This window comes from Setaria italica, chromosome III, assembly GCF_000263155.2.
Source record: "Setaria italica strain Yugu1 chromosome III, Setaria_italica_v2.0, whole genome shotgun sequence".
NCBI classification, from domain to species: domain Eukaryota; kingdom Viridiplantae; phylum Streptophyta; class Magnoliopsida; order Poales; family Poaceae; genus Setaria; species Setaria italica.
Genome location: NC_028452.1, coordinates 42,020,838 through 42,033,841, shown reverse-complemented (window position 1 = coordinate 42,033,841; position 13,004 = coordinate 42,020,838). Strand labels below are relative to the sequence as shown.

Below are 13,004 nucleotides of genomic sequence, written 5' to 3'. Positions count from 1 at the left end.
GGATCTTGGATGTCTGGGCACTCCACAATTCTGGGTTGTCTGGGCGCTAGTTCTTGTACCGACGGAGCAATATGAACCCCACCAAAGCTACTTCGGCTGAACGCCAAAACCTGGCACTCTATCAGAGCGACTGCAAAATGACGCGTGCTAGGGCCCTCGCCTCAGAAAGGACTGATTTGTTCGGACAAAGCCAACCTTCCATCCAACTTCAGTACTGCTAGCTGGTGTTTGCACATTCCACTGCTGAAAAACTGATCATTCGTCCAACGCATTAGTATCGGTCATCATGTACAGTGCCACCAGAACCCCTACAATACCAGTTTGGAGTCTCAACCAGTACTAAATGGCAGCACGTGGACCGCGTGGCCAACGGCTAGATGTACCATTTAGTACCGGCTGATATCTTCAACCGGTACTAACATGAAACCATTTAGTACCAGCTCGACCCATCACCTGGCGCTAGAGGTAATCCTATAAATTGAGCTGCTTCTTCCTTCCCAAGCCCGAGCTTAGCCATTTGACCGTGAGCTCGGGCTTCTTCTTCACTCGAACTAGGGGAGGAAAAGGTTAGCAAATCCCTCCTCTCATACTTAGTATTCTATATTTTATGTTTTGTAGCTAGAATGGAGAGTACATTAGCTAGAACAAGGAGAGTTTGTACATGAAGAAACAAAAAAGAGAAATCTAATTAGGGGGTAGATTGGACCAAATGAAGTAGTTTGGGGGGAGTAAAGTGAGCCTAAATTTTGCTTAGGGGGTTAAGTGGACAAAATAAATAGGTGAGGGGTGTAAAATGATAGGAGTAAAATGGATTCTTTCCATTTTAGAATGAGTTTTATGTTACAAATTAAGTATTTATTGATTTTTTTAGAATAAGGAGAGTATTTTAGAATGAGGAGAATGGAGTGGTTTTTAGAATGAGTTTTATGTTACAAATGGAGTACTTGTTGATTTATTAGATTGAGGAAAATGTATAGTTTATTGCAGCATTTATAGTGTGCTAACGGTATGCAATGTTAGGCAAAAAGTGTTGATTTCAGGATTCTTGACCAATAATTTATTTATCTCATGTTTATTGCAAGGACTAAATATTATAAACACATGGATCAAGTTCTTTATCTAATACGAAGCCCTATGTTCATTTTTCACGTAATACGATGAAGATAGACCGGCAATGGATACACATGGCATGAATAGTGAGAATAGTGTCTACACATGGCATGAATGTGCTTACGCTATTCTCTGTTACCGGAGGAGCGGAGGTGGCTCTCCATAGACTTGGAATTCGCATGAACAATGTGATTTCAATCGAGAAATCCGAGGTGAAAAGGAACATTCTAAATAGCTAGTGAGATCCGAACGCAAACGGGCACACTCATTGAGATTAGTGATGTGCAAACACTGATTTCAGATTGTAGGACTTCACGGAGTCAAGAATCAAAACCATTAGTGTTGTGCAAACACTGAGATTAGTGATGCCGCCTCCTCCCCGCCACCTCCATCCTCCTGACACGCCGCCGGGCCACCTCCTCCTTGCTGCTGACGCTGCATCCTCCCCATCGCCTCCGTCCTCCCGATGTGTCGCCGAACCACCTCCTCTCTGCCGCCGACGCAGCCTCCTCCCCGAGCACCCCGGTTGTTTTTTTCTATTTTTTTCATTTTTTTCCTGTAAATTCATTTAGGAAATTGTTACCTTTTTCTCTTTATTCCATGCAATTGCAATATGATAATAAATGTGTTTTGATTAGTTATCATAATGTAGATAAGGTCTAAACCAACAATTGTAAATATCTTGCATTATAAATGATGTTTTACGATATACTTACTATTGAAGTTGATGTTTGTGGAATAATGTATCTTATTACAATTTTATTTAGATAGTTTGGGCTAACTATGGCAAGCGGAAGTTCTTTTCACTATGGTCGTCGTGGGCGTGGAGGTGGTAAGGGCGGACACTACATTTTCGAGGAGCCACCATTATCTCGTCCTCTTGGAATTCACTTTCCCAATCGCATCATTGACTTGCCTACCAGCGATCGAACCAAAGGAGCAGTTCCCAACATAGTAATATTCTTTCCTTCATATAATTGATATTTTTACTACACGTGAATAATTTCTAAATTTACTTACATACAATGTAGCTTATCGACCCTATTAGATGGCTCAAAGATGTTGTCGAAGGTATAGGTGGTACTTCTCCTTTAGTGCAAACTGATGTTGTTGGTGAACCTCGTTTTAAAAGAGTACATATCTTTTTTCAAGTACCTGTTCGAGAAACATAATTCACCTCGATATCTCCAGGACAGGCCATCCTAATAGTTTCAATTGTTGTATGGGGTCAAGTAGCACCAAATAGGGTAACTTTTGATAGGACCGTCGTGGAGGCCTACCTACAACAACTTAAGGATCATGGGTACTTTGTGCCAGACTTATCATATTTTTGAATAAAGCAGCTCGAGGAGGGAGAAATTAATATGACATGGTATGGAATATTTTTTTATCTTTAGTTATGTTATATCATTTTACTTTCATCACATTATTAGCATCTTTTAGTTTGTATTGCCAATGCAGCAACGAGCTTTCGCGTGATTCTAGCTCAAGTCTTGGATGTGTTGGATTAGACTTACATGGGTGGAAATCCGATACTCACCAGAGATTTCAAGCTCCAAGCTCATCTCACTTTATACAGGCCACATCAGTTTACCTCTCCATTGTTTGAGATCTATGGTAGTGTATGTGACCATCCATGCAAAGCGAAGGAGAGTGCACTCATCCGTGCTCTAGCTTATTTTGACGAAGGTCTAGGCTGGACGATTGGAGACCTTAACTATGTTCCATATCTAAGGAAGCGAAGCGAAGTAAGAAATATGTAACATGCATGGATGTACCGGTACCCTACTATTTGCTTATGAATTTGAACTTGTTCTCTCTTAGACCTTAAGTGTTGATGTATATATTTTATTGCATATACAATCTTCTCGGAGTGTTAATGATTTGAATGGGCTGATATTTGTGAGACTTGGATTTGAATGGGTTAATATATTAACGTAATATTATTAGTAAAAGCTCCGTCGGATATGAATAGAAATTATAAAACAAAAGGAAAACGATAAAACAAAAGGAAAACGAAAAGGAAAAAAGAATAACATTTAGTACCGGTTAGTAAAACCAACCGGTGCTAAACTGCCATCGACAACAACGAGACGTGGCATGCAGTTAGTACTGGTTGGTGTACTAAATGGTGCATTTAGTACCGATTGGTGTGGCAGTTAGTACCAAACAAGCAGTACTGATAGAGATCATCCAGCAGTGTTCGTTCGCCACAATAGAGTACCGTGTTTGGATAACGAAATACTACCATCAACACACTACTACCTTTGATCACGAATTGCAGCTGCAAACTATACCCCTACCTCCCAAAGTTTACTATTTATTTTTATTTGGATTTTCTAGGTACATCTATCTCTAGACATATCGCAAAAGTTAAGTCAACATAAATATTATTTATGAAGTATGGGACGAAGGAAGTATGTAGCAAAACTGTTGTACCATTCCCAACAGTATACAAAAATATAATATTGATGTCAAAGTTCAAATGTGTGAACACGCGTTTTGTAACTTAAAATGTAAGTAGGATACAAATGGACTAGCGAGTAGCAGAGACAAATTAAGTGCATACTGTTGGCACCCGTATCCGATCGAACTCCTTGCATCCATCAGCGTCGATCGCGGTGAACGCCTCAACAAGCCGGGGCACCACGTTGGCGAGGGCGAGCCTGAACCCCGCCGAGCACGGGCGCCGCGCCCCGCTCCCCTCGCCATCGAGCGTGCCCACGAGGCAGCCATCTAGGTATGCCTCGCACGCTCGGAGCACGTGCTGCCCTCGCCGGTGGAAGTGGTCCCTGACGAACTCCTCGAAGCCCGCCGGCGGCCGGCGCAGGAGGTGGAGCATGGTCTGCAGGGTGAGCAGGTAGGTGTTCTCGCTGTACGGGAGCTCGTTCCGGCGACCCTGCGGCGTTCCTACCAGGTCGGCGTAGCCCGCCTCGTTGTAGTATGGTTGGGCGTTGAGCACGAGGCCCTGGATGGAGACGACGACCTGGAGGACGGTCGAAGCCTCCGGGGACCACAGCTCGGCTCCGTGGCCACCGAAGGTGTTGAGCAGGCTCAGGCACACCGTGCCGGAGGGGTAGAGGTTGGGGTTCACACGTAGGCCGAACGATCGGTAGCACACCAGCGGTGGCGCGGCAGGGTACGACGGCGGTAGCTGCAGATCGAAAAAGAAGAGGCCGTCATGGTACGGCGTCCCGCTAGCTCCGACCATCACCGCTCGCAGGAGGTCCATGCGGTCCTCGTACGCCCGCATGAAGATGGTGTCTGCATGCACGGACAAACCTTTAGATACATGTCGAAAGAGTTTGTGTTTGATTGCAAAAGTTCAAAATTTTTATTCCCTCCATATGCAAATTAACTCACTGTGTACCTGGCAAGTTATTCTCAAGAATATTCCATTCCTTTTGCACCCTCTTCATCCACTTCTTCCCCCCACCAGTGCCCTGTTTACAAAAGCACATCAACTTAATTAGCAGTCACTATATATATAGGACACATCACTGTGGCAGATTCAATGTATGAAAACTAAACGGGCAATCATTTAATTAATTTGAACCATCAGTAACTTGTATTATATTATATAGGGTTTTCAGCAACCATCGTTTTCTTAATTTTTACCAAAAAAAATGTATTACTGTTTATACATCATATGTATTACTGTTAATATATTCATAAAGCTAAAAAACCCTTAGGACCCATTTAGCTTCCTTCATTTTGAAGGAATTGGAATTTACTTAATGGAGTAGGCTAATTTATCTTGAATGTGGTATTCCACAACTTTCCAAAGTTTAGATATAAGCCTATCTTAAATTTACGGGGTGGGAGATGGAAATTGATTCCATAGATTATGATTATTAGAATGGAATTCAATTCTTATAGCACGCTCTTGGACTCACTTCTCTATAGCAGAAGTGCAACACATAACTATTTCTCCCATATCGCCAACAATATTATACAAATATATTCCACAGACAATTATATTAGCTTAATTAATTTATGTCTAAATAATGATTATTAGAATGGAATTCAATTCCAAAGATCCAAACAGGGCCTTAGGAAAAAAAAGAAAATTACGAACCTGCTCCATGTTATCAAGGTAATGGTGATCTGAAGGGCTCTGCACGATATCAAATTGTGGGAAGCTAAATGACTTGTCATCGCCGGTGGCATCTGCCTCTGCCTGCTTCCCCTCACCACCACCTCCTCCATTGATGCCTGCCACAGCAGTGGAGGTCTCCTTGGCATCACCATCACCACCGGACACGGGTGCGGATACATTGTTGTTCCCTCTGGCCGTAAGCTCCGAGGTTGACGCTCCCGGCACCGTCCAACCATTTACCCGATCTCTTGGGGAATTGAAATTTGTGTGCGGAGGGATACTTACAACGGCAGCGGCAGTCACTTGTGCTTCGTGATCAATAGCGTCGTTGCTCATGCCTCCATCTTCAGACACCCACTCGCCTATTTCCTGAAGGAACTCACCAAAACTTTGCTCTTTGACGACAGTTATCTCATGGAAAGACACCTGAAATCGGTACCATCAAATAAGTAGAAGTTAATAAGGTCGTTTTTGAATAATGGTCCTAATATATGAAGTAATTAATGTATACATATATAGCTGCAAAAAAAAAGATTCAATCAGTGATTGTGAGGTGATTTGTATTGGTAAGGAGCCTTCAAGAGGTACCAAAATTAACTTGGATTTTGGTATCTAGGTGAAAAAAAAGTTCCTTGGGCGTCAAAAATAAAAGCTGTTTCTAGAAAACCACTTCCTTTTAAGCATTTTTAAAACGGTCCATTAATATTATAGTAATTCTATGGACGTGTTGCATACCTTGGACATGTTGCCGTCACCCCACTTGACTTGGACATGGTGTGCATCACAAAAATCAACTATGTGTCCGACCCATGAAAGATCATGAGCTCTAGTGGGCTCCTTCTTTCGGCACCGTGTCAGCACTGGCTCTTCCGTGCTTCCACAAATGTCGCCGGCGACCCCAATTGAGGAGTCTGTTGGACGCCTGCGGACGACAACATCTCCATAGAAGACATTGCTGTCGAAATCCCTGCCGAGATCGTACGTGCTGCTCAGTGTCTCGTCATCGGCGTGTTCAGCCGCCGCCTTTTGCCACGACACGCGCACGGTCTGGTCCGTGAAGTTGAGGCTTCTGACGACACCAGAACGCGCGACGTCGCCGTCGTCCGACGATGTCCTGCTAACGACGCGCTGGCCCGGGAACAAGTGGTGGGTGTTCTGTGGCATCGTGGGAACGAGCGACACCGACGGCGCCTGGCACTGCCGCGTCCCGTCCTGCCACAGCACGTCGAGCGTCGTGCGCGTGCTGGCGACGGACAACGGCCGCTCGAACCCTGCGTGGCTCCAGCTTTCTCGTCGCGGCGTCCGCTTCGCCCCCAGCCGCCGCAGCCGATTCCGGTTGGCACCGACATCGCCGGCAGGGAGTACGCGGCGGCGGCAAGGAGCGCGGAAGAAGCAGCGGTCGCCCACGCCCCAGAACCTTGCCAAGACGTCGTCGCCAGCGCGGAAGAATGTCAGATCGCGAGGGCTCTGCTGGTGCGCCGGCGTGGACGACGCCTGGACGACGGACCTCTCGGCGCCCAGCTGCGACGACGCGACCCAGTAGACGAGCACGCTGGCGGTTTCCACCTTGGACACGGTGCCCTCGCCATCGCTGGGCTTCCAGTAGCCCTTGAGCCACCGGGCGGCCTTGAAGACGGACGAGCGGCCGCCGACGCGCTGCCCCGGATAGAAGACGTTGGTGTAGCGTTTTGAAGAGCCCTCGCCGACGGGGCACAGCTTGGCGTCCGCTGTTGTGACCCTGCAGACGGTGCCGTCGTCCAAGAGCACGTCGACGTCTAGGGACACCTCGAAGACCCGGCCCAGCCACGGTCCTAACACGACGTAGTCGCCTAGGCAGAACTCACTGACGCGGCGCAGCTCCGCTGGGGACACGCTCCTCGCGACCAACGCCGCCGCCGCGTCCTCACCGTCTAGCCGGACCAGATCCAGTTCCACGGCGGCGCCCGTGACGACCCCGAGCTGGCCGCCACGGTCTGACGCCGACGCGACGACCATGCCCGGGCAGAAGTAGCTCCGGTCCGCGACACGGACGTTGCGAGCATTCACCGTCACCTCGGTGCCATCGAGGCACTGCACGACGACCTTGGGCCCGGGCATGCCCTTGAGAACCAGCCCGCGGTCCCGGTTGGAGCCTGCCGCCGGCGAGTTGAGCCTGACCAAGTCTAGCCAGCAGATGAACTGCCCAGCCTTGTCCTGCATTGTCGGCGTGATTGATTGAATTGGATCAGCTGGTTCTCTCCCTCGAGGTTGTATGTTCCGTACGCAAAGGCTAATAATCGTAATCTTTAGCAGAGGGTTTGGGTGTTTTCTACTCGGTCTGCACGAGCATGCCGAGATGTTTTCGGAGACGAGATCTAGTTCGAGTCGTACACGACGCATCACATGGAGGAGCATGCGCCTTGTGTCGTGTTGTGAGCCCACGTGCGGCATGCGCACTTAATTAACCAACACGGATCTATCCGTCAAAAGAAAAAACGAAATTTCTAAAGATGACTCGGGTGGGGAAAGATTACGTACCTGTTTTTTTCAGCTCTCTGTTTCTTCTCTAGCTCCGGGGAGCTTCCCACAAGCTTTCAGGGTTCGGGGTTTTGAAGAAAGGGCGTACCTATCCCCGGTGGATCTAGAAGGAGGTTCGGGCGGCAAAGTAGCGGGTGGTGGAGGCAGTTCAAGCCGCCGAGGCGGCGTGAACGCTACTGGCCATGGGAGGTTGGTGGACATCTGGATGGTCCGTGGAGATGGCAGGGCACTGGTGGAAAACGCGGCTTTAGTTTCGGTTGGAAAGGGTCTTAAATCCCGAAAATACAACCGGGACTAAATTTTCGAGACAAAGGGAAGTTCTACCCCCTTGGTCACGGTTTCCCCCTTTAGTACTTAAGATTTTTTAAAAAAATATTCTTTTCCATATTAATATTTTATTCGAGTCATATTAATATTGTATGCAAGTCGTATATATATTTCATGACAGTAATATATATATATCTATATATATAGATCTATATATATAGATCTATATATATATATACTAAATAATACCCTAGGTACAGAATAAGCTATTCCGTACCTGGGTCGCTCCATGGAGCTGAACCTAACCCGAGCCCCTCCGGTCCGCCGCCCGCACTGGTTTTTTTGCTATTTTTTTTCTACGGCGGAGAGCCGGAGATCGTGGCCTACAAACTGAATTTACAGTTCTGTGAGACCGCGACCGCATCTCTCCCCGTCCCTCTCGTGCTCTGCTCCACTCCGCCGCCGCCGCTAGGCCCTCCGCAGCACCGCCTCCGCCCCTCCCTGGCACTCCGACGGTAGTGTTGCGGCGGCTGCTTCCTTATCCCCTTCCTGTCACCCAGATCCAAGGGTGGGCCTAATGGACGGTGCCACAAGCTACGGGGGCTGGTCGGTCGGTGATGGTCGTTGGCGCCATCCCCCTCCACGTGATGACGGCTGCGGTCTCCTTCCCCTTACGGCGGACAACAGGGCCACCTCACGGCCGGATCCTCGTCGTGGGTGAGGGCGAACCGGATTTGCTGACCTGACAACCAAATCAAGGCGGGGGCTCCGTCCTCCAGGCGAGCGGCGGTGCGGCTGTGCGCTCCCCTTCTAGATCCGTGAGGGCAGGTATGCATTGCGGTGATGCGGATGGTCTCCCAAAATTTTTGATTTTTCTGCGTAGAAAATCTCATCCGCGTTATCTTGCTATCCCCATGATGTGTGGTTGACGCTCCTAGTTTCTTCGCCGGTGGAGTGGCGATGATCCGGCGCGGCACCAATCCCCTGCGTGCGACGACCCGGCCGCGGCAGCTTCCTCCTCATGACTCGTGGGCGGCGAGTGCTCAGTGGCTCCAGAGATGCCCTCCATCACGAAGGGAGCTCCAGGTTGGTGCAATCTGTGTGCCCCCATCCAAAATCTAGTTCAAAGATTCAAAACTTTTGTGCTTATGTGCATGCGGATTTTTTTGGATTTGTTTCCTATGGAGTTCAGGCATACGTGCTACTGCTAGATGCCTTCTCTCCGCTGGGATTCATGCCATTAACAGCACGCTCATGTACTTGTTCTTCACTCGTGGTCATCAGCTTCTGCGAGTACCCAGGTTGTTGTGCCTCATCCGTGCAGACGCAAGCATATGTGGCAACAGCGACACTCTCGGCAATCAGGTGAGCAACTGTGTTTGATGTTGGTGAAATTGATTTTGGATTTGTGTCACACGAATGTTGTTGGGGCATGCGCGGCCGTATCTGGTCAATTATGCTGGAAGGCATCCATGATGGCATGCTGCTGAGACTGCATGAGATCAGGAATTCTTCTGATGAAATTGATCTTGCCTGTGATTTTTGTTCAATTAATCCTATTTCCAATTTTAATTTATGCTCCTTTGTGTAGATCTAACACCACTGGAGAGGTGGATCTTATTTCCTCCGATAATCAATCTGCATGGTAATTGTTGTTTTGTAACCATATTGCCTCTCTGTTGTTTTTCTATAGATTCTTGCATGCATGCTAATCCCCTTTTCCTTGTGATGCAGTCGTGCTGACAGGTTCATGTTTGCAATACAAATTATCCCAGATATAACATTGAAAAATCAAGGCAAAAGGGGATACAGTCCAGCAGTACATCTAGAATAAAGGTTTTTTTTACCTTACCATCTCACATGTCCCTCAGTGTGATTATGTGCAATAGCCAATAGGTATAGCTGCTGGTGCGAATTAAATCAAGTTACAAGTAGTGACTATATGCTTTCCAGGGTTATCTCATATCGATCCAATCAAATCTTTCAGCCCCTGGACCAGCTGATAATTGTTTCAGATGAAGAACTGAGTGATATCTATCGTTAATTTAAATGATATTGTTTCTTTCCATGGTGATAGAAGTGTGATGTTTCCAGAAGATAGAAGATGTGATTGTTTTCTCTGTTATCTGTCATGAAGAATTTAGTTTTGTTTTCTTATTTTTTTCGCAAAGAGCACTCATTAGGTGACGTTTCTTTTTTTTTTAAAAAAGGCATATTCTTTTGTAGTTGGTGCTGTGCAGTTAAATCTATAATTAGAATGCTTGCAACTATCTGTTGGTTTTCTCCCCCACTATATAGAATTTTCACTTGGTATGCCATGGCCTATTGGCCTGAAGGTGGAAGTTTCATTTGCTTCATTTGTCAGTATGCTCCCATTTGGCTTTAGTATCTCTTCTAAGATTGCACCTATTAAACAGTGGGCATAATATGCGGTATCAATATATCTACCCTTATCTTTATATGTAGCTGCTGATATTTCAGATTTTAGGTTTCTGATTCCTACACTTTATGGCATGCTTAGTACAATTGCTTGTGTGACATGTCAGTTGCTCATAAATCCCAGATCTGATGAAAATTACTGTCCATATGCGTACTTATGTATTCTGAAATGTCAGTATTCGCTTATGCATGCCACTTTGCTTGCTGCAACCTTTTGCTATCGTGTTCTATTGCAGGCTTGGGCGGCAGTGAGTACAATGAGGTCACAAGCAAACTTCAGGAACGAATACACTAACAGAGATTGTGACAAGCTCACTATGGTTTGCTTCTGATTAAGACACCAGCAAAATTGTACTATTGTTTAGATGCCCACATGTTTCAATATGTTGTTTTTCAGTCTGTTTGTGTGCAAGTAGGTTACAAGCAATGTGACTATGAGGCAGATGACATTGGTCATAGAGAGGACAGAGAACAAAGATTCATTAACCAATTAGTATTCTTGGGGCACCTGACTGCTCAGTCTATTGCGAAATTCCGTCTCATGAAATTGAGACACCTGGTCGCCAATTTGTATGGCTAGATTTATCACGAATGTAAAGATCACTCAGTCGTTGAATATTTACTGTACTAGCTCACATTTCAATTAATAAAAAAGATAAGTTGGACCTTAAAGACCCTTTGATATGATGAACAAACATTTTGATTAAGGAAACATGACAATTTCGATGGTTCAATCTAAATATTGGTCCGTTTGATCATACAAACTGAATTCTTGAACCAACAATTATACAATTTTAAATACTTTTTTAACCAATGAATTTTCTATGGAGCAAATTTTGCAATTTTTTTTTTAAATTCTGTTATGTAGTGTCTGCAAACAAAAAGCAATGCATGTTCTATGGAGCAAATTTTGTAATTTTTACAATTCTATTTTATAGAATTTCCAAATAATCAGAAGGCTTGTCATTTAGTGCGTCCTTTTCCAATACGTGTTTTTTCTCGAAATAGTTTGTAGACCAAGAAAAAAAAGATCCGGTACTGAAGGAGCGCTCGGACGGGCGCGGAGGTGGTTCTCAGGTACAGAATAACTTCTGTACCCTGGGTACCAAATAGCGGAGGCCTATATAAATTTTAGTATATTATACACATCAAACTAGTATTTATATAATTACTATATATAATTAATTTTTAGTATATTTCACTCCCACGTACTATTTTTCAGTCCAGTGACCGACCGAACACTCCATTGTACATCTTTGCTTATTTTGCTCCATTCTTCATGCCATGGTTGCTTGCTTCACTTGTATTTCATCTTGAGACCTAGGAAACCCTTCCAAAACATATACTTGACAAACATATGTCCCAGTGATTACATAACCACTCAACTACCAAAATCACAAGACAATAGCCTAATGGAACTACTTTCAGTAATATCCCCTTTTTTATGACTGATGACAACACAATCAAAAGAGGCATAAATTTGCAAAATAGACCAAGTGACTAAAGGAAAGCGAGTGTAGCAACTTAATGGCATGGTAAAGGCAAGCATATGCTAATTACTGATGTTTGGAACTTGAGCGACATAATCTGCAAATTTAAAAGGGTAAGGACACATGTGACACCCCTGAACAAATTTGAGGACAACGGTGTACGTTGCAAGCTGTTCTGGTGGCACTAGTGCCTGGTGCCGTGCACGGTGACACTGAACCGCCGCAGAGAATTCTGTTTTTATGTTAAGACCAAAGAGACAAATTAAATTGATGGCCAAACAAGTTATGCTGGTTTGCTGAATTGTGTACAGTACTTGAGCTTGCACAATATGCACTACCAGGTACGACCACCAATGTCACGTACGTACAGAGTAATCAGACTGAACCTGAATGTTTTTTAGGTGCTAATTACCTAACACTATTTGTTGTACCATGGCTAATTGTGCAAAGTCAAGCTCAAGCAAACCCTGTTTCCATGGCAAGGATAAAGGCACAAAAGCAGTGTTAGTATTTGGACATGGTGTTGTTAACATTTAACCCTTAGAAAGTCCAGGACCAGGACCAGGCATTCCATTGGAATTCCTGACTGGGACAGCGGAGTGGCTGGTGCAACCTCTTGTATCATCTGCATGGACACTGACTCAAGGAACAACGCTGCACCAAGCCAAGGCAAACACTACTTGTGAGATAAGATACCACCTAGGTGCCAGTATGATTCGTCAGTTTCAACTAACAGCGATCTAAGAGTCTAAGTACACACTGCAAAACAGGAATCAATTTTGCTACAGAAAGCCTATAACAAGATTTTGCTTCAGAGTCTAAGGACACAAATCTAGCAAAGTATCAGACCTGACTGAGTGCAGCAGAGATGAATCAAGCATTGCAAGATTCAATCAATGTAGAACTCGGTTTCCATGGTAACAACAAAGACAAAAAGATCATGCCCAAGAGTTCTGCTGTTTCACTGAAACTCTAGAGTAGTAGAAATATGTTGGACACCTACCTTCAGACTTTTCAGAAGTAGATGATTATTCTGGAGTGACCTTGATCTCTATTTCAGAAAGGTAACCATAAAAAGATAA

The 13,004-nt window shown here is 45.3% G+C and overlaps 1 protein-coding gene across 1 annotated transcript; it reads right to left on the bottom strand.

Moving 5' to 3' along the window:
- Window positions 1–3,527: 3,527 nt before the first annotated feature.
- On the bottom strand, window positions 3,528–7,325 carry LOC101782409 (probable ubiquitin-conjugating enzyme E2 23). Its single transcript, XM_004963978.3, has 4 exons — window positions 5,945–7,325; window positions 5,189–5,635; window positions 4,481–4,553; window positions 3,528–4,374 (listed from the first exon to the last, which is right to left on the bottom strand). Exons 1-4 carry the CDS (start codon window positions 7,304–7,306, stop codon window positions 3,668–3,670), a joined length of 2,589 nt encoding a protein of 862 aa, XP_004964035.2. The 5' UTR covers window positions 7,307–7,325; the 3' UTR covers window positions 3,528–3,667.
- Between the last annotated feature and the right edge of the window lie 5,679 nt (window positions 7,326–13,004).

What these genes read in the sequence shown, in the direction of transcription:
- LOC101782409 (XM_004963978.3), bottom strand. Translation starts at nt 7,306, where the DNA reads ATGCCCGGGCCCAAGGTCGTCGTGCAGTGCCTCGATGGCACCGAGGTG. An exon ending in ACCTTGATAACATGGAGCAG is followed by an intron (nt 4,554 to 5,188) that starts GTTCGTAATTTT and finishes TTTTGTAAACAG; the next exon opens with GGCACTGGTGGGGGGAAGAA. An exon ending in TCTTGAGAATAACTTGCCAG is followed by an intron (nt 4,375 to 4,480) that starts GTACACAGTGAG and finishes CCGTGCATGCAG; the next exon opens with ACACCATCTTCATGCGGGCG.